Source organism: Lineus longissimus, chromosome 14 (assembly GCF_910592395.1).
Source record: "Lineus longissimus chromosome 14, tnLinLong1.2, whole genome shotgun sequence".
NCBI lineage: Eukaryota > Metazoa > Nemertea > Pilidiophora > Heteronemertea > Lineidae > Lineus > Lineus longissimus.
Genome location: NC_088321.1, coordinates 1,259,188 through 1,279,943, shown reverse-complemented (window position 1 = coordinate 1,279,943; position 20,756 = coordinate 1,259,188). Strand labels below are relative to the sequence as shown.

Sequence of the window (20,756 nt, the reverse complement as noted above, 5' to 3'; positions counted from 1 at the left end):
GGTATGGTTTATTGAGACCCAAAACGCGGCGTTCTGAGACGACACCACCAGGAATATGAATGTACCGAAATAGTTCATCCATCAATCATTGACTTTTGGTTTCTTATTCTGAAAAATTCAAAACTGAGGTTATTGTTGCGTTACGACTAAACATAAACAGATGGGCACGAGATTGCTTCGCTGATTCGCCGACGATTCTGTTTAAACCTCAAGGGACTAATTCCAAGTCCGCCGCGACAACACTAATAGTAACCGTCGTTTAGCGCTCCCAACGGACGAACACTAACTTAATTTTGGTCCATTTCCGAATAGTTTCGGGGTGTCTGCTCGGAGATAACCTGGTTAACTCTGAAATGTGGAACTGGTGGTTGGCAATCCCAGCCTTTGATCACGAATTGCATGGGTGCTCATTTAATTAACAGAGAGTATGGTCTAATTCAAGTGTCCTCCACTCGGATAAGTCATTTGTGATAATATTCATAATTTGACCAGCACATTATTGTACGGTTATCCCGATAGTGGCGCCACTGTCTAAGCGTAAAGAATATGGGACAGGTTGTGTGTCACAGCCTGAGAGATCACACCAGGAAGAGTATGTTTTCCCAGGCTGTGACACTAAACCTGATGCTGGGATGTCTGTCCAGGCTGTGACACTTCTAGACTGTCCTGTCCACTGGTATGTCTGTCCAGGCTGTGACACTTCTAGACTGTCCTGTCCACTGGTATGTCTGTCCAGGTTGTGACACTTCTAGACTGTCCTGTCCACTGGTATGTCTGTCCAGGCTGTGACACTTCTAGACTGTCCTGTCCACTGGTATGTCTGTCCAGGTTGTGACACTTCTAGAGAGTCCTGTCCACTGGTATGTCTGTCCAGGTTGTGACACTTCTAGACAGTCCTGTCCACTGGGATGTCTGTCCAGGCTGTGACACTTCTAGACTGTCCTGTCCACTGGTATGTCTGTCCAGGCTGTGACACTTCTAGACAGCCTTGTCCACTGGTATGTCTGTCCAGGCTGTGACACTTCTAGACAGTCCTGTCCACTGGTATGTCTGTCCAGGCTGTGACACTTCTAGACAGTCCTGTCCACTGGTATGTCTGTCCAGGCTGTGACACTTCTAGACAGTCCTGTCCACTGGTATGTCTGTCCAGGCTGTGACACTTCTAGACTGTCCTGTCCACTGGTATGTCTGTCCAGGTTGTGACACTTCTAGACAGTCCTGTCCACTGGTATGTCTGTCCAGGTTGTGACACTTCTAGACAGTCCTGTCCACTGGCATGTCTGTCCAGGCTGTGACACTTCTAGACTGTCCTGTCCACTGGTATGTCTGTCCAGGCTGTGACACTTCTAGACAGTCCTGTCCACTGGTATGTCTGTCCAGGCTGTGACACTTCTACTCCTGTCCACTGGTATGTCTGTCCAGGCTGTGACACTTCTAGACTGTCCTGTCCACTGGTACACTGCCATAGCAAGATGTGCCGCAATACTGTCCTGTCACATTGCCAGAGCTAGATGTGCCAATGTCCTGCCCCAATTCAATGGGTGTAACAATGACGTCCAAGATCCTGATATATTCAGAAGTGTCTCACTCCAACGATCTCGGATCAAGTCCATTAAAGAGCGAAGGGTCAAATGACTTCAAGAAACTTCAAAATTAATTTTATCAAAATACAGCTTTATTTTTTGTCGCAAGAACAGTGAATTACAAAAATTATTGCAGTCTCAGGCCTTACATATGGGTCATCTGCATCACTGAGCACATTCGATTATAATTGCATGTTGCAGCAACTAAAATCACTTGTTTGCGGGTAGCTTTAGCTAAAGAAACTCTGTGACTTCACAAGATTTTTGATTTTTTCTTTATTAACAAGCTGGATACTGTGACGTTTGATTTACGAAACTACACTTCGATTTGTCCCCCTCCTCAAAAAGCAGACACACGATAACTTCAAATCAGCGACCGAGTACATATTTGTGCCGTGAGATGGCGTCGTCATCTCCGCAGGAAAGAGTCGCCCCACATTCATTACAATTCAAAGTAACGCCGCGTAGTTCACATTCGTGTTGAGAGATGGCGCTTTTGTCCCCGCATGGGAAAACCACACCACAACCGTCGCAGACCTTATCCTGCGCAACGTGGTCTTTCGCGTGCTTGATTAGTTCCTCCTCGGAAAAACAGGTGGCGTCACACAAGAGGCAAATACGGACAGTTACGCGGTCCGCGTGGCCGCGCAAGTGGTCAGAATACCCGGCTATTTTATCGAACGACTGTAAGCAGAGCGGACAGCCGTACAATTCACGCTGCAACCCAGTGTGACTCAAGAGATGCTTCTCAAGCGCGTTAGAAGTTTTGAACGAATCCTTACAAGTGCCGCACTTCCATAAAGTGGCGCTGTTGCGCAGGCGATGATCTTTCACGTGCGCCAGGTAATCGCCGACCACCGTTTTGTGGCAAGTCGCGCAGAACTGACTACTGATAATGTGGTCGCGCATGTGCAGCTCGTAAATTGCGACGTTGTCGGAAACAAAGCCACATTTCTTGCATCGGAAGTGACGAATCCCGCTACGCGCTTGCTGCAAGTGCATGCCAAGATGGGATAGAAAATCGCAGTTGATTAACATCTGGCAATGGGCGCATTGCCACTTGTTGCCGCTGAAGTGCGCTCTGCGGTGCTTCGCTAGCGCCTCCTTACGACACACCTGGTCACAAACAGAACACGTCAGAAGCCAACCATGGAGTTTAGAATAGCTTCTCACGACAGGTTCATCCATAGCGGATCTCTCATCGTCGTCATCAGGGAAATCGCAGGCAGCATTGGAGTCGCCATCAGAACTTTCCCACCGAGCTTTTGGTCCAGTTTTTCTGGGTAGCTTAGCTTTGGAACCCTTTGAACGTTCCACAACTTTAACACCGGCCGATTTTGCACCAGTAGCCATTTTTCCACTGACTGACGACCCAGCCACGCCATGACGTTTCATCTCAAACGCCACCCTCGTCTTATCATCGATCTGTCGCTCACGTGACCTCCCGCCCCGTCTCTTCGACTCCTCATCACGCAACCCTTGATTCAACTTCGCATAATTCAATTTTGACCTCTGACCCCCGTGTCGCGTTTTCCTCTCCCAACTCACGATGTTTTTCTGGTTTCTGTCCCACCACCATTTGTCCCAACCAGGTTTGTAAACCTTGCGCATGAAAACATTCAGCGGCATGTCATCTTCCAGAAGGAGACCAGACTTGCCCGGTTCCCGGTCACCTCCGCCAGTATTAGAGGCTGAACCGGTATTAGAGGCTGAACCGGTGTTAGAGGCTGAACCGGTGTTAGAGGCTGAACAGGTTTTCAAAGATGAACCAGTGTTCACAGACGCAACGGGAGTTAAACCCAAGGCTGCCAACCGACGGATGCCACTTTCGTCATCGCCAATATCAGACTTGGACGAATTCATCGCAGCATCAGTATTGACGGATGAGCCGGCACCGTTAAGAGAACGCGATGACTCGACAAATTCTTTACTCGCAGTGCAAGATTTGGCTTGATCAACAACAACAACAACAACTTGATTCCCGGACGTTGTCTGATAGCCAGCGTCGCGTACGCCAATCTTGTTTTGATCAGTTTCCATAGGGACAGAATCCATGCTCGCTTCTGATTGGCTACCGGGTAAATTCAAACCTGGTGACGCGACCACGTTTCCAACACCGCTCGAACGCGACGCACTACCAGGCGCCATGGCAACCAGGTGTTTCTGTTTGACGTGATTATGCAGCGCCCTCTCACCCTTACAGATTTTCTCGCAAAAAATACAAATGGTTTTCGTATGGTGTTGCCTGATGTGTTTACGTAAGATCTTTGCCGAGTGGAAGCCGACATTATTGGCACAAAACGGACAGGGAAACTGCCTGTTTATATTTTTGTGATACTGGGCCTTCATATGTTTTTTATAGTTCAGCCAGGTCTTGAAGTATCTGTCACATTTTACACACCTGTAGGCCATGACTTTGACAGAAGCGTCCTTTGAAACACTGCGTTCGATTGGCTGAGATCCTTTGGTGGTGGTTGTAACGTCATTTCCAATTGGTTCCACAGGTTTCTTGATGAATGTTTCCTTCATGGGTGCAGGGCCTTCACACTCCGGCTGGTCACTGGGACCAACTTCCAACAGCGGCTGGTCACTGGGACCAACTTCACACTGCGGCTGGTCACAGGGACCAACTTCTAACTGCGGCTGGTCACTGGGACCAACTTCTAACTGCGGCTGGTCACTGGGACCAACTTCCAACTGCGGCTGGTCACTGGGACCAACTTCTAACTGCGGCTGGTCACTGGGACCAACTTCACACTGAGGTTGGTCACTGGGACCAACTTGAGTTATTGGGGAAAGTCCTGTTAAAGCCTCCGGATGATCTTCCTTTCCTGCAAATGCAAACATTTCATAAAATTATGCACAAAATTCAAACAGAACCAGCTTCGAAGGGGTCGTTCGTTGGTCCAGGAAAATATGATATGATCGTGAATGATTTTATAATTGAGATTTTCCGGATTTGTCCCGATCAAAGAATCATTGCAAGCACATATTGAAGGGGGACTATCTTATAGGCAGGAGGAGAGGGGCTAATGTGGCCATCTTCAAGTGACTAGTATACACAGTAAAGGCCCTTGGTCATGTCAGACTCAGCACTAAATATATCCCTCGTACAAGCGTGAATCATTCGCCCTGCTGTGAGATGTGAGAGACCCCTATTGGCGGCTTTGTGTAACTTTATCTTGCCTGCCTATATTGTCCTTTAATACAACAATTTTATGCTGGAAACGTTAGCCTATAAGCAGCGGTACAAACCTTTACATGACAGTGAATGTTCGTTAGCCAACTCCTCCTTTAAGAAGATCCTGGCGCATGCTGTGCAGCTCCAAGCAAGTATATTAGACGACATGGTGGTTGGTTGCTTCTGCAATAAAGTAGGACAATCTCAATGATAGGGCACAGAACTTGATCATTCATGCATTGGTACTATAGTAATCTCGCCATGACTTTTAAAGGCACAGTCTAACAGTGAGGAATCTGGGATCAGAAACATCATGCCTTATCGTCATCGATGAATGAGCGGCCGAACCACTCAGAACACGAAGGCCGAAGCCGTCTTCCGACACTGGCACTGTCACTGATACTGATGCCAGTGATGGTAGGCCAGTGACAGTGTGTGCAACTCTTCCATGCTTCAAGCCTTTGTTCAAGGACCTGGTGAAACCCATGACTGGTCAGCACCCAAACAAACTTCTATTTCTACACCCAAAGGTCGATGGAAGGCTTCGGCAAATTCACCCGACAGTAGACAAACACAAGCGTCTGTGAACGACTTTAATTCGAAGGACTATCTTTCCATTCACACCATGTACACTATGTACAGCGTATGCATGGTATGCATGGTATGCATAGTGTGTACACACTGCATCAACCGCCATCGATCGGGACTAACTAAAGTCAGTAAAGATTGTTGCGAGGATCTATTTGAGTGTTCTACCATGCCTACTACTGTTTTGAATGTTCATCGTCAAAACTATATAAACATTTACCGTTTCAGTAGCTTAATTATCCTCTAATTCGCCCAAAACAAACGACAAAAATCGAAACTTTGAAGTTCAATTCTCATGATTTTATTTCATGCACAGCTACCACGCAAAGTACCACGGTGGGTTACTTATAAAAGCCGAAATGAAATGGCCGAAATTATCGAAATTATCGAAATGGCCCATTCTGATCTCTCCCTCGCTTTGCCAGTTGGCAATCCCGCTTCCACATTTTAGATTTTAGGTGACGTTATTCATGAGTTGGTCTGTAATTATATTGCGTACATTCACGGATTGTGGTTCGTCGTACATGGGGACGGAAAAAAGCGAGGTAGGTGACGTAGCCAACAAGCGCCACCTCTTTTTTTGGTTTGCGAGTGTGAAAATAAGAAAGATAGTTTACATGATATCATTTTGAAACGCCCTGTACTTATTGATTTTCCAGGCGGAAGCAGACGTCAGCATGTTGCGCATGTGCGAGCATGGGTCTATGTTGCCATGGGGACGCTTCTGTGTCGCCCGCCTTTTGTGTTAGGCAGGTAGCTCAGAATTGGCAGTTAGATTGATTTGCCTGCCTCCCTCGAAATGTATGAGAATACAAAAGATCTAATTTAAAGGGGTACGCAGTTTTTAATTTGACCCAAACTCCTATCAAACGCTATCAAGGTCGTGAACTAAGCAAAAATGTTCGTGAGGACACCCAAATTTCCCCCTAGCTCCGTCTTATAGCCGCCCTTTGTTAACAGCCCTTTCATGTGACATATTGAAGCGATTTGATCAGGGGGTGTATTCATAAGACAGAACAGCGCCCAATCAATACAAATCACCGTTCATCCCGAGTGGGGTTGATTGTATTCTGCTGGGGTTTACGTTGAGTGAATGCACATCGAAATCAAGGTTAACTTGATGTGGAATTGACTGAGTGTAGGTGAATAATATATTTGCCTGGATTAGATTGACGGAGAGCAATTATGAAATTATGATAGTCCTGCTACGGCGACTTCTGCTCACAGCGTTGTCATTGTTCTGATTGCTGGATTGACGGACGCTGTCAGGAAGTCCACGGACAGTTGAATATAAGGTAGGCCTGATATTATGTCACCTTTGACCTGTCACCCCCCCCCCCCCCCCCCCCGCTACATCACACGCCACCACCATCATTTGGAGTAAAAAATTGTATTTCTCTTTTTGAATATCCTTGCCTTTTTTGTCGCAAACTGAGTTTAGAGGTGGGCAAAGATAAAATTAGTCCTCGCGTTGTAATATGTATGGAATAATGTCGGTCTATTGGGTTTTATCAACAAGGCTGTCATAGTGTTTGACTTGTGCTCTTGCGTGATTAAAATTCAGTGGGTGCAGCTCCCTTGGCGGACTTTCCTTCGTGGGACTACGAATCCTTACACGTACACGCCAAGCTGAAATAACCCTATTGTCAAGTCGTCTGATTGTGACTTTGTCCTCCTAAGACCTCCTTGGGTGTCCTGGGCAAGGTTGTTCAAAGCTCTGTTACCTGGTTTGGCGGCCGCTAAACCACCGATATCTCAGTGTTCCGCCAAATGTACGTAACGTTTGAGTAAAAAACATTAGATGTGAAGACGAAGACCAGTTTCGGATCTCTTCGTATCAGTGCCTTGTGTTTTCTGATGGATTATGGTACATCGTTTTATAAGAGGACATGACTGTCAATTCCTCGGAGGTTGATTATCCTTGGACTTTTTTAACTACTAAACCGGAACGAGCGCATTATAGGGAGATTATAGGGTGGAGCTGGGGGTTGATTGATGGTCTCGCCTACAAGGCAGTCCATGGAGTGGCACCGGTGTAAAAGTAAAAAATGTCCCCCTGGAAAAAGTGTCCGGGCCTGTTGTATTCCGCTATCTGGTTCTATAGAGGCCATGACCGCCAATAGCTCAGAGATTAAAGCGCCCATAATATAATCCATTGTTTCCCGGACATTCTATCCCAGGACATTTTAAACTTCTACACCGGCTTACCTGACTGATATGGTACAACGCCGACGTGGGTCAGCCTATTCCCTCAGGGCTGATGCCGCTTTCCTTCTACAGGAGCCACGCACCAAGTGCATACGTTTTGGTGACAGCTCCTTCTACAAGGTGGCGCCACTCCTATGGAATGGGCCGCCCACACACATTAGACTTGCGGAGTCAAAGGCAGCTTTTGGAACAATGCTAAAAGCACACCTTTTTCGAGTGTATTTCAAAGGCGCCTGAGGGTTGGTGAAATTTTCACCAAATTTTGGCGCTTTAGAATGTCATACTTGATTGATTGATTGATGGGGGTGACTGATATTCACAGTTAAAATATACATGTACAGTAGAACCTCTCTATTAAGGACACTCTCGGGACTGACAAGTACTGTCCTTAATAGAGAGGTGTCCTGATTAGAGAGGTCAAATTGAATGGAAACAACCAATTTAGGACCAAAACAAGTGTCATTAATAGAGAGGTTCTCGTTAATAGAGAGGTGTCCGCTAACAGAGGTTCCACTGTATTTGTTTGTGAGTAGGAATTCACGTGGCATTTTCAAACATTTAGAATGACCACAAGTCAATCAGTTACACTGCATTGTTCTTAATAAAATCTATACACAATCAGTACCAATGTTTGAAAACACTTATTGATTCTTCGCGGATAAATATTTATTCACCCTCAAGGCAGCACGAAATCAATATACATGTACATGTAAGGTAAGACCAGGAATGGCGGTCGTGACGGGCCCTGGCAGAGTTTTTTTATTCTACGCGATTGAGGTAGGCCCCTGGTTTAGATATGGACCAACATGATTCGTCCCCTAGCAAACGACAAACAGCCGATCTCAATCGGCTAGCTGATTTTTATAACCCCCAGAGGTGGCAGGGGTACATCCTACTATAAACTCTAGCAGGGGCCGTTGCGAGTTTCAAGAGGGTACTGCAGGACATGTAGTCATTGATCGAAGTATGCTACGTTTAGATGTGACGGCTCCTGCTCGAGTTCACAGTAGGACACCGCATTGACTCTTACAATTCGTTCCACATCAATGCTCTCCGTTCTAGTGTAATTAATGCAAAATAGTGTGAAGCATTAAAATTATGTACATAAACGAAGGAAGGATTGTACACGCTACATGTATTCGTGACCCCCCTCGACCTCCGGTCATTTCATGATCCTGTGATGACGCGTCCTTAGCAACCAACAGCGATGCATCCAACCCATCGATCAAATGTGACAATTGGTGATTAATTATTGCTGCAGAAGCTCTCTGTTGAGGACACCCTCGGGACTGACAAGTGCTGTCCTTAATAGAGAGGTGTCCTGATGAGAGAGGTCAAATTGAATGGAAACCAGCATTTTTGGACCAAAACGTGTGTCCTGGATAGGGAGGGAGGGTGTCCAAAATAAAGAGGTGTCCGCTAAGGGAGGTTAGACTGAGAGAGGTGTATTTCCTCGTGAGTGATGTGGATGTGAATTGTAACAAGCAATCTGTAACCAAAATGCGTGTCCTGTATTATAGGTGTCCGCTGCGCTGAGGTAGGTTCCACTGGTGATCAGTATTTTGCTAGAAAGAATCGGACTGGGAGTGCGTCCGAATTAGGAACAGCCGATATCAAAATAGGCCTTTGGCAGACGACACGAATCGATCAATACCTTTGACGTGAACCCAACCAAAACATTGACGACATACAGATCAAAATAGGCCAACGCATTTTGGGTCATCTTTGAGGCTATGGTGGAGTAAGTTCGAAATGCTCGGGGAAAGGATTTGAAGGGTTGGATAGGATATTTTTCATGGAGGTGTCGGGGTGATTAGTTTACGACGGGGTTTAGGATTGTTTCCCGGAGTGTTTGACGCGACCTATCTTGGTCAAAGTGAGTAGCTCTTTCGGTTGTTCTAGTCGTGTGTGCGTGTTTCCATACTTGAAGAAATCTCTAGAAATCAAAATCTTTTTGCCTTCGGTGATGTTCGATGCTCATGGGGCGGTGTAAAAGATATGCAAGTCCCCCGGAATCTAAGTCCGGTCCTTTTCTTCAAGTGAATAGAGTCGCCGAGTTCCTTTGTTGAAGATTATGTAGCGAACCCTTACCGAACCATTAACCACATTCGTTGACAATACACAGCTATTGTATGGGGTCCTGCATTCCTAGGACGTCCATTCCTTCTACATTGATCTCCAGACCATCAAGATTATCAGTAATGTTGGTTTGACCCTGCCAGCTGGTTATTTACCACAACAATCAACATAACCCACAAGCTCGCACCCAGGTGGAAGGTGAATCGAATAGAACACTGTTTGGTATGATAGAATTATGCCATCGGCCTGAAAACGAGATCCATTGTTGATGTGGCCTCGCGAACAGGACATGGGGGCCATTAGTACATAACAAGTGATGTACATTTCATTTAGCTTCCACCTGGGGGCGAGCTTGTGGGTATTTATGATTCATGTATTCTGGTGATATGTTGGTTTGACTCTGCCAGCTGGTTATCTGGCGCACCTGTAACGCTTCTGAACCTGACTCTAATTATTTGACGCTATACCAGCTGGTTATATGCTAAAGATGGTCAGACTCTACCAGTTCTGTTAGTTTTACTACTCTACTGGTTATCTACTACCCTTACTCTGCTTCCAACAGTGCCACTGGTTGTCGAGCTCCAGTCATTTTGACTCGACCAGTGGGTTATATGCTTAAGTTGGTTTGAATCAGTTATGTTGGTTTGAATATGCCAGCTGGTTATCTACCATACTTACTTTCAAGTTGTTCATAATATTTTGAAGCATTTTAAAAAATGACCCTGAAGCCACTATGGATATTCCAGCTGGCAGAGGGAAAATTACAAGTAATTTCAAATTGATTGAATCTCAACAAAATTTTGTTTACAACTTCCTGGCAGTAACACAAATATATCCTGCAAATTTCAGCTCAAAATCGTAAGTCGTTCATGATATTTTGATGTATTTCCAAACCTGAAGACCCTAAAGCCACTATGGATATTCCAGCTGGCAGAGGGAAAATTACAAGTAATTTCAAATTGATTGAATCTCAACAACATTTTGTGTACAACTTCCTGACAGTAACACAAATATATCCTGAAAATTTCAGCTCAAAATCTCAAGTCGTTCATGATATTTTGATGTATTTCCAAACCTAAAGACCCCTGAGTCACTATGGATATTCCAGCTGGCAGAGGGAAAATTACCTGTAATTTCAAATTGATTGAATCTCAACAAAATTTTGTGTACAACTTCCTGACAGTAACACAAGTATATCCTGCAAATTTCAGCTCAAAATCATAAGTCGTTCATGATATTTTGATGTATTTCCAAACCTGAAGACCCTAGCGTCACTCTGGATATTCCAGCTGGCAGAGGGAAAATTACAAGTAATTTCAAATTGATTGAATCTCAACAAAATTTTGTGTGCAACTTTCTGACAGTAACACAAGTATATCCTACAAATTTCAGCTCAAAATCATAAGTCGTTCATGATATTTTGATGTATTTCCAAACCTGAAGACCCCTAGAGTCGCTATGGATATTCCAGCTGGCAGAGGGAAAATTACTAGTAATTTCAAATTGATTGAATCTCAACAAAATTTTGTTTACAACTTCCTGACAGTAACACGAATATATCCTGAAAATTCCCGCTCAGAATTTCAAGTCCTTCATTATATATTGAAGTATGTAAAAAAATGACCCTGAAGCCACTGTGGATATTCCACCAGCTGGCAGAGGGAAAATTACAAATAATTTCAGATTGATTGAATCTCAACAAACTTTCTTATACAACTTCCTGACAGTAACACAAATAAATCCTGTCAATTTCAGCTCAAAATCACAAGTCGTTCATGATATTTTGATATACTAGTCCACTGTACGCGTGGCCGCCAGAGTTTCAGTGTACCATAGTGTGTGTGTATTGTTTGATAAACGAAAAGAAATAACAAAAACGTAAGTTTTTCCAAACCTGAAGACCCAGCGTCACTCTGGATATTCCAGCTGGCAATGAAATTTTGAGTACAACTTGCGAAATTTGCAGGATATATTTGTGTTACTGTCCCAGGATGTTGCACACAAAATTTTGTTGAGATTCAATCAATTTGAAATTATTTGTCATTTTCCCTCTGCCAGCTGGTGGAATATCCACAGTGACTTCAGGGTCTTGTTTGGAAATACATCAAAATATCATGAACGACTTATGATTTTGAGCTAAAATTTGCAGGATATATTTGTGTTACTGTCAGGAAGTTGTACACAAAATTTTGTTGAGATTCAATCAATTTGAAATTACTTGTACTTTTCCCTCTGCCAGCTGGAATATCCATAGTGGCTTCAGGGTCTTCAGGTTTGGAAATACATCAAGATATCATGAACGACTTGAGATTTTCAGCTGAACTTTTCAGGATATATTTGTGTTACTGTCAGAAAGTTGTACACAAAATTTTGTTGAGATTCGATCAATTTGAAATTACTTGTGATTTTCCCTCTGCCAGCTGGAATATCCATAGTGACTCTAGGGTCTTCAGGTTTGGAAATACATCAAAATATCATGAACGACTTGAGATTTTCAGCTGAAATTTTCAGGATATATTTGTGTTACTGTCAGGAAGTTGTACACAAAATTTTGTTGAGATTCAATCAGTTTGAAATTACTTGTAATTTTCCCTCTGCCAGCTGGAATATCCATAGTGGCTTCAGGGTCATTTTTTAAATTCTTCAAAATATTATTTCAAATTGATTGAATCTCAACAAAATTTTGTTTAAAACTTCCTGACAGTAACACAAATATATCTTGCAAATTTCAGCTCAGAATTTCAAGTTGTTCATAATATTAGCGGACACATCTCTATTAAGGACACCCTCTCTATTAATGACATTAGTTTTGCATTGGTCCCAAATTTGGTGTTTCCATTCAATTTTACCTCTCTAATCAGGGCACCTCTCTATTAAGGACAACACTTGTCAGTCCCGAGGGTGTCCTTAATAGAGAGGTTCTACTGTACTTGTCAGTCCAAAGGGTGTCCCTAATAGAGAGGTTCTACTGTACATTGTATTTGGGTGTTCTATAATTTCAGGTTGTAGCCAATTCGATGTCATACCGGTTACGATCTCGACGAAACCATGCCGACGATGGCAGCGATTAACGAGTAAGTAGACGTAGGCTTGACGGGTTGTACGGATTCATGACTCATACAGTACAGATCAGAGAAGTCTGAGCAACTCAATTTTGCCCCAAAGATATTCCGATTCTCCATCATCACGCGGATATGCCGATCCACCGTCGTTGTGCGTAAATCCATCCTTCAAAAAGGAGGCGACTGAAAGCCCGCAGCACACTAGCCGCCAACTTCGGCGTTCACAGGCGTTTTTTGCCGCAAGAGTCCTGAACGCCTGAAAAATCCCTAGTCTGCTACGAACGGCGTCGGCGAACGCCACTTGCCGCCACTTTCCGCAACTAAACGCCAAATATCTAACATGTTTGATTTTTGACTCGTGTCGCCGCGTTTGAACGCAAGAAGAAGCCAGGTGTGCTACGGATTGCCGCCTGAATTGGCGTCGGCGGCGAGGCTATGGCCAATCAGTATGCGTCTTGATATCACGATTTCAAAATGGCAGCCTAAAGTGGCGGAAAAGACGCTACTGAACGCCAGTTCTGGGCAGGACCGGTGTGCTCTGACCGGGATCCACTGACCGCCAACTTCGGCGTCGAGAGGCGTCAGATGAACGCTTCTTGTCGCGAAAGTTGGCGGCTGGTGTGCTGCGGGCTTAAGGACTGATATTCACCGCGGATAATTCGGCATGACCATCGTATAATCATTGAGGGCCTTCCGTAAATATCACTGTAATGACCATGGATTCCATGACGAAAACTAGTTTGCCTGTGTATGGAAATTTATATATGTTTGGTAAAAATACTTGGCCGTGAGTCAATTGGCATCGCATTCACTGCCAAGTCCACCCCGGACCAAATCATGACAAGCAAAGTAAAATGAGATCAAATTTCGCCAATTCGTTTGAGAAATCTCACCAGTGGTCCCTCGGGCATTATGATGGCATACCAGGCCAAGTATTTGACGCGGAAACTTAAGAATGGCGAGTTTTCTTATTATAAAAAGTGTTACAAATATGAAATATTGATGCCGAATTGTATTTAATCAGGTGTTAAATATATTTGCTTGTTACACACATACAATTAATGTAATGAAAAGATGATTGACGTACTCCGTTTGATATCGGTGCGTTTTGAAGGCCGACCAAAATCCTGGACACCACAAGTAATTACGAACGGCGTACCCCTTTCACGTAAACTGCAAAAACGGTTCTTGTGTTTCGTGATGTCGGTCACGGTCTTCGGTTAATAACTCAAATCAAGCGAAATGCCTATATGAGGGGTAGGTTTGATTCAAAAGCAGAACGGTGCATATATGATCGGTCGGAATCATGAGGATTAACTGACTATATACATGACAAATGACAAATGAATCGTTAACCGTAAGCAGATCGTTTTGCTAAATTAAAAAGTGTTTAATAATCCGCGGACAGGCCTATACTCTCAATGAGAAGGGCCCAGGGTGGTGGTTTTCTTTTTTGGAAGTGACTATTTGGCAAGCCCGGCTTACCAAACAGCGACTTTTTCTTGTCCTGAATGGAGAGCCGAACTCATTAATATTAAAGTAAAGTCTCCAGCTCGCCAAACAGGGTAGATTTTTTACCTGTTTGGCAAGCCCGGCTGGCCGAACAGGGTGGCTTTTTAGTGCTGTTTGGCAAGCGGCTCTCCAAACAGGACAAAAAAAGATGCCTGTTCGGCGAGCGGCTTGCCAAATAGATCCGGCCTTCTTTTTTCCTTTTTTTCATTTCCTGAAAACCTCTATGGGGTTTATATAAGTATAGGCGGAAAAACCTTTAAAGTGTTTCTAGGAGCTCAAAACCTTATTCTTATTAGTGTAGTCTCCCTTTAATGAGTCTGAACAGGCCCTTAATAAAAAAAATCTCGGCCTATATACCGCTTTAAATTGAAAATCGGCTTAAAAGATTAACACTAACATAACAAGTGTTATAACCGTTCGTTAGCAATCGTTCTGCCGCATTCAGCGAGAAGTGAAATCATAACAGACGGTCTCTTGGGACCGAAGTAGCTAGACTTGAGTCAACATTGATGAACTTTGCAAGTTTATTTTTTCAAATTTGAGGAGTTATTCTAGGACGAGTTGAGATATTATAACAGGGTCCCGTGATGTCAAGAAGGTTTGTATTTATGTTCACTAGTTGACAAGCTCCCAATACTGTCTGACTCTTAAGAGTTCCATCAGTCACGGCGAACACTCCGGTCAGCTCCGATACCATCTCGCTCGTGCTCGAAATCCCGCGCGCAAAGACGAGATTCGCCAAGCGTACCTCAGAGTGCCGCAGCAACACTCTGGAATGATGACTTTGACTGTAATCAAAAAACGCCTCAATGTGATTTTTGCTGCTTAAAAATGACACTTTTGGAATTTTCCGGCCAAAACCATACTTTAAAAACATATTTTTGCGACGTCTGTTGGCCTCCTGTCGCTCTTGCTACGGCCCCGTTAAAATAATGGAATTCCAGGGCGCATTCCTAGTGTTTATGACGCCAATGATATTTCACACTAAGGTCTTTATTTTCATTTGAGATTTCGACATACATGAAAAGCAACTATCCGTTTCAACACAGACACATTATAGTCAAATTGTGAGTTTTAGAGCACGAACCAGAGAATGATGTTTATACCGCTCGGGTGAAGAAAAGGCACGTAATGTCATTTTACTGGTGATAAAATAACAGAAAACGTCTCCTGCTATTCAAAAGCTTTTATGCAATTCACCCAACTATTTTCTTAATATATTTTCGTATCTTTATCAACTGTTTGCGAAGTATTTACGTAGCTATTTTTATTGGTTTCGTTCGTGCGATAAACGTGTTATTCTATTTGAAATTCGAAGTGTTTTATTAAGAAAATTGTTCATATTATGAGACACGCGAAAGCTAGCTCATAACCTATAGGACTATAGTCCATTCCATGAAAAAGGCACTCGGAACTTCGTTGAATTCTCTCAGAAAACGTATGAGTTGAGCGAAATGTTTCATCTTATTTGAAACTTCGATGTTCAAAGTATCTAGAAGTGCATACTTTGCCAGAATCGGACAGCACTTAAGTAGGAATGAGCCACTTTAAGCAAAATTCCGACAATTTTAAAAGCCATTTTTGGGTTTTGTTCACGTGCAGTGCTACTTTTCTTGAAATGGAGTATAAGCTGGTTTGTGGTTAAGATATTTTGACCAGAAGGCCTGTTGCTATCATGACTATTGGGCAGGGGATTCTCGGATAAGACCAATGACCCATGGAGCTCTAATGGACAGGTTCGTAAAACAACATCAATTTGAAATTTGGCCGGGTCTATTTGGCAAGCCGCTCGCCGAACAGGCATCTTTTTTTGTCCTGTTTGGAGAGCCGCTTGCCAAACAGCACTAAAAAGCCACCCTGTTCGGCCAGCCGGGCTTGCCAAACAGGTAAAAAATCTACCCTGTTTGGCGAGCTGGAGGCTTTACTTTAATATTAATGAGTTCGGCTCTCCATTCAGGACAAGAAAAAGTCGCTGTTTGGTAAGCCGGGCTTGCCAAATAGTCACTTCCTTGAAATTTATACAATCTATTTTGAAAACCAGAGTCGAAAAAGTGACTCGGTCAAAATGACTCGGTGTCACAGGTTGTGATTTTCGACCGATGTTCCGGTGCTGTGTCTATCATTTGGAGATGTCCCGGTCTTCCTGGAAACCATTTACGTATAAAAACCAACATATTTGCGATGTAAACTTGCCCCTTTAACTTATGATATAGAATTTGGAAAAAAACGTCTTCAGCAGATTCAGCGTAGCACGCAATTACACGATTAAAAGCAGAAGGAACTGCTTCTTTCCCAACGAGGAAACTATACTTAAAACTCAAATAGCCTCGACCTACATCATATTGATACTTACTCTATATACTTAATATCATTCTTTATGTATGAAAGGAAATGTGACTATCCCAATACCCTATATAGGCCTTGTTTCGTTAAGTCAAGTTTTGTTCCATTTTGCACCGAATTGAACTGAAATAGGCCTATATTGATTTTGTATGTGCGAAGTATTTGCACTTTTGATAACAGAGAATATTGGACGTTTATTATCTATGGCCATACTCAGTTATTTTTCATTTTGCCATTAGGCCTGGGAATTGAAAGTGAAATATCCAAGGATGGAAGCCAAGTCACACATGTCTCTATACAACTCTCTCACCGCAGTTGTACCAACAACTTTTTTGGCAGATCCACGCGAGCAATGATCAAAATATTTCCCGATGAAGGCCTATATTGCAGCGAAAACAATTTAAAGCGGGATCGACAGTGGTGTCCGAGCAAATCTACCATTCAAATTCGATTTTAGTCTCATGCACTAGAGTGTAAAATCGTCAATCGGCCGAAAATATGGAAAACGCGATACTTCGGCACAAGTTGCGCTGTGGTCGAACCTTGTACAAAAGTGGTCAGTCTGATTCGGGTTGTCTTCTCTGCTCTGAAAAAAACGCATCTACGGATCCCAGCATTTGTATAATTTGACAGGTGTGCAAGGGATAGTAGTCCTAGGGCTGATAGTCCATGTAACAAGAGCCCGCATTGCTAAATGTTTTGGTTAGGGTTAGCGGTACAATAGATCATGCTGCTTAATTGATCAAATACAATGCTACCGGACTATGACTCCAGGGGGACTATATCCGCTGTCACACCGGCCTCATTCCATTTTTCACAGGCTGATTCGCGACTCTTGGTGTGAGTTTGTCATAAACTGTCACAACCGTTTAACATATTCAATAAGGTATTGATTATAAAAAACAAGAACGGTATAAAATTAACGAGAAGAAGTCAGCTAGCGCCGTGGTCAACAACACAAGCCACTGCATCACGGCCGGGCAGTGAGAAAACTTTCCGTTTCTGGCCGGCAGATTTGCGATGATTGAAACAATACATCAGCCGTGTCGTATTCTCATACAACAACCCCAGCGGACACATAGCCTAAATGAACATACTACACGCACCAATTGTTCGCAAATATTGCGCGAGTATGCATGCATGAAGCATGCATTAAGACTGACTGTTGGCGTCGCCTGGCGTTTTGAAAAGGAACTAGATATTGTTGGCCTAAAAGTAAATAGAAGTTTTTCTCTCTTTACAGAACCGGCGACTGGGACAAGCACCCCAAGGGAGCCTCACGAGGCATGAAGATCCCGAACCCAGACGGCGTTGCCCTTAAACGGGCCTCCCGGCGCCCGACCCTCTTCGGCGAAGGGTCAATCTACGCAGGCGCCGACCCACAAGGCGACTTGGTCTCCCAAGCCGACCGCAGCGACACCTTCTTACAAACCGGCAAACGAAACGCCAACTATGAAAACACTTTCAAAATGGAGCCGGATACGACCTTTAAGGTCAAGGCCATCGAGAGTCTGGTGAATAATATTTTAGCTGAACGCTTAAAGGATGTCCCGTACGATCCGTTGAACTGTAAGAACTTGAGTCAAGAGCTAGCAGCTGTTATCATGGATAAGATCAAAGCGCTTGCGATAAAGCGCTACAAACTGGTCGCAGTGGTATCATTAGGTTCTTTGAAGGAACAACCGGGAATGCAGTTCGGTTCGCGGTGTCTTTGGAATAAACAAACGGATAGCTTCGTCAGTATAAAGTACTCGAACGCGTCACTCTTTGCAATCGCGATGGTGTATGGCTTATATTACGAATGAACTGGAAAACACATTCCGCTCATTTTCCGCATATTTCTTTAGCGAGTTTGAAAATCAAAATTTACTGGAGGTTTGTCAATGTAAACTGTACGATACGTCAACATTTGCGATTGCCAGCCTCGCGTCAAGTCAGTGCGCCTCCACCAACTCCTGACGCGAGGTTGGAATATGACAACGCGAGTTTTTACCAGGCTGCGCGATTGCATCCGCGCCGGTGTTTTTTGTGCAGGAAAGAAGAAAGGTATATCTCGAGTGATAGAAATGTAAAAGCAGGCCAGCGCTGAAACGCTGGTCGTACAATATTCACTTTAAGCGGGACTATATGATTTGAGATTTCATGACTCGATTGGATCGTTGGCAAGGGATTTTTGCGGATTATCACCAAGGATTACTCTTATTCTGGATAAATACGGATTTAAGCGACGGGCCTTCTCACCAGTGCGGCGTCGCATTGATCCGCCATTCCAGTTGGATTCCTGGCTGTGCAGGGCTTAAATCAAAATATATCAAATCTAATAATGTATACGCTTTAATGATGTCAAACTCGTCCCTTGGTCTCGACAGATACTTGTTTCCTATTCGGGTATGTACTGTTGGGTATGGCAAGCCAAAGCGGAATTTATTCAAGACTTTAGAATTACCATTCAAGAAGTTAAATATAAGTTCAAGAAGGAAATATATGTTCAAGACTAAAATATGTTCAACCTTGAATCAAATGTTTTCAACCTTGAATAAAATATGTTCAACCTTGAATAAAATATGTTCAACCTTGAATAAAATATGTCCAACCTTGAACAAAATATATTCAACCTTGAACAAAATATATTCAAGACTCACGTGACCATATTCAAGACGCACGTGACCACAAAATTGATGACGTAGTTGCTCATGTTTTGATGCTTTACGGACTTTCCCGAACCCGCGTCCAGACTTTCCCGAACCCATGGTACTTGTGTTGCGTTTCGGAGCTCGAATTGTTCGCACGAAGGTTTTGACACATGGTTGTACATGTACCTAGCCGCCTACACCTGACATGTACTGCAATCCTACACATCATGACATGGATGCCGAGTGAATGTCAGAGTCGATACATGTTTCACAGACATATCAGGCAAATTATATGTTCAAAATGCGCAATGCCTCTCACCTTTCATACCACTGTATCGGATTCTCGTTGTCTTTTGACATGTTTGAGTGTTTAGGCTATACAGGCAATCAATCACGTCGTGAAACAGAACGCATCAGAAGTACCACAGATTCTACGCTCTACGTCATCAATTTTGTGGTCACGTGCGTCTTAAATATGGTCACTTGAGTCTTGAATATGGTCACGTGAGTCTTGAATATGGTCACGTGAGTCTTGAATATATTTTGTTCAAGGTTGAATATATTTTGTTCAAGGTTGGACATATTTTATTCAAGGTTGAACATATTTTATTCAAGGTTGAACATATTTTATTTAAGGTTGAAAACATTTGATTCAAGGTTGAACATATTTTAGTCTTGAACATATATTTCCTTCTTGAACTTATATTTAACTTCTTGAATGGTTATTCTAAAGTCTTGAATAAATTCCGCTTTGGCTTGCCATAGTTGGGTACCTTAGGGTCGAGGTTTTTAAAAATGTTCTCTTGTTAAGCAGAATGGCAACATGTTGTCCCGGCTAAGATGTTCGAATTATTTAGGCCCTGATCGTCCAAAACTACTTGGGAGACATTCGAAACTTTATGAGGGGGTAATGTGATGACGTCACGTCTGGTGATTCTGGTGACTAATTTCACCAGTCATTGCATACATATGGAGTTAATCGGCTTTTGTGACGTGACGTCATCACCGTACACTACCCAGAGGCATTCCATACATTTCTACAAAACATGTACCTATAAGTTGCATGCGCATTTTACTTTATTGAACTGTGATACATGTTAATTGACTCAACGGACCAAAAGTATTAACTGGGACTGTCGTTAAAACGAAAGTCCAGTGAAACATTCCCTTTAATAATTCATGGGCATCCCAACAGGTGGCGCTGATCTTCACTAGGGATACGCGTCAGAATGACGTCAATAACAAACCAAAGTGACGCCTTAGTTCTGCTGGTCTCTCCCTTTAAAAGAGTCTTGATACAAAAGTGACGTCACGTCTCTTTCATAACGTGCCTGATGACAGCCGTAGGGCGCCGTCCGTTCGTTTTCGATATTGTTGTTAACTTGTCAGTGATTGTGTGCCAAATCGTCTTCTGTTCTTAGCTTGGAATAATTTCTTCAGCGTATTGTTATCCTCAATTGAAATGTTCGGACTGATTATATAGGTCAAATATATCAATTTATGCGTGTGCACGCACATTGGCTAGATGTATGTATGGGCATTTTTTTATTAGGTAGATGATAGACGT

At 43.3% G+C, this 20,756-nt stretch overlaps 2 protein-coding genes across 3 annotated transcripts; one reads left to right on the top strand and one right to left on the bottom strand.

Moving 5' to 3' along the window:
- Positions 1-1,653: 1,653 nt before the first annotated feature.
- Positions 1,654-5,659, bottom strand: LOC135498781 (uncharacterized). Its single transcript, XM_064789229.1, has 3 exons — positions 5,573-5,659; positions 4,839-4,947; positions 1,654-4,414 (listed from the first exon to the last, which is right to left on the bottom strand). The coding sequence occupies exons 2-3, from the start codon at positions 4,930-4,932 to the stop codon at positions 1,953-1,955; spliced, it is 2,556 nt and encodes an 851-aa protein (XP_064645299.1). The 5' UTR covers positions 4,933-4,947; positions 5,573-5,659; the 3' UTR covers positions 1,654-1,952.
- An 854-nt stretch (positions 5,660-6,513) lies between these two features.
- LOC135498637 (dynein light chain Tctex-type 5-B-like) lies at positions 6,514-18,955 on the top strand. Of its 2 annotated transcripts, none has more exons than XM_064789013.1 (3): positions 6,514-6,647; positions 12,642-12,713; positions 17,800-18,955. In XM_064789013.1, the coding sequence occupies exons 2-3, from the start codon at positions 12,688-12,690 to the stop codon at positions 18,359-18,361; spliced, it is 588 nt and encodes a 195-aa protein (XP_064645083.1). In that variant the 5' UTR covers positions 6,514-6,647; positions 12,642-12,687; the 3' UTR covers positions 18,362-18,955. The 2 variants fall into 2 exon arrangements, with proteins under 2 accessions (XP_064645083.1, XP_064645082.1); XM_064789012.1 differs by lacking the exon at positions 6,514-6,647 and adding an exon at positions 9,231-9,436.
- The last annotated feature ends 1,801 nt before the right edge of the window (positions 18,956-20,756 follow it).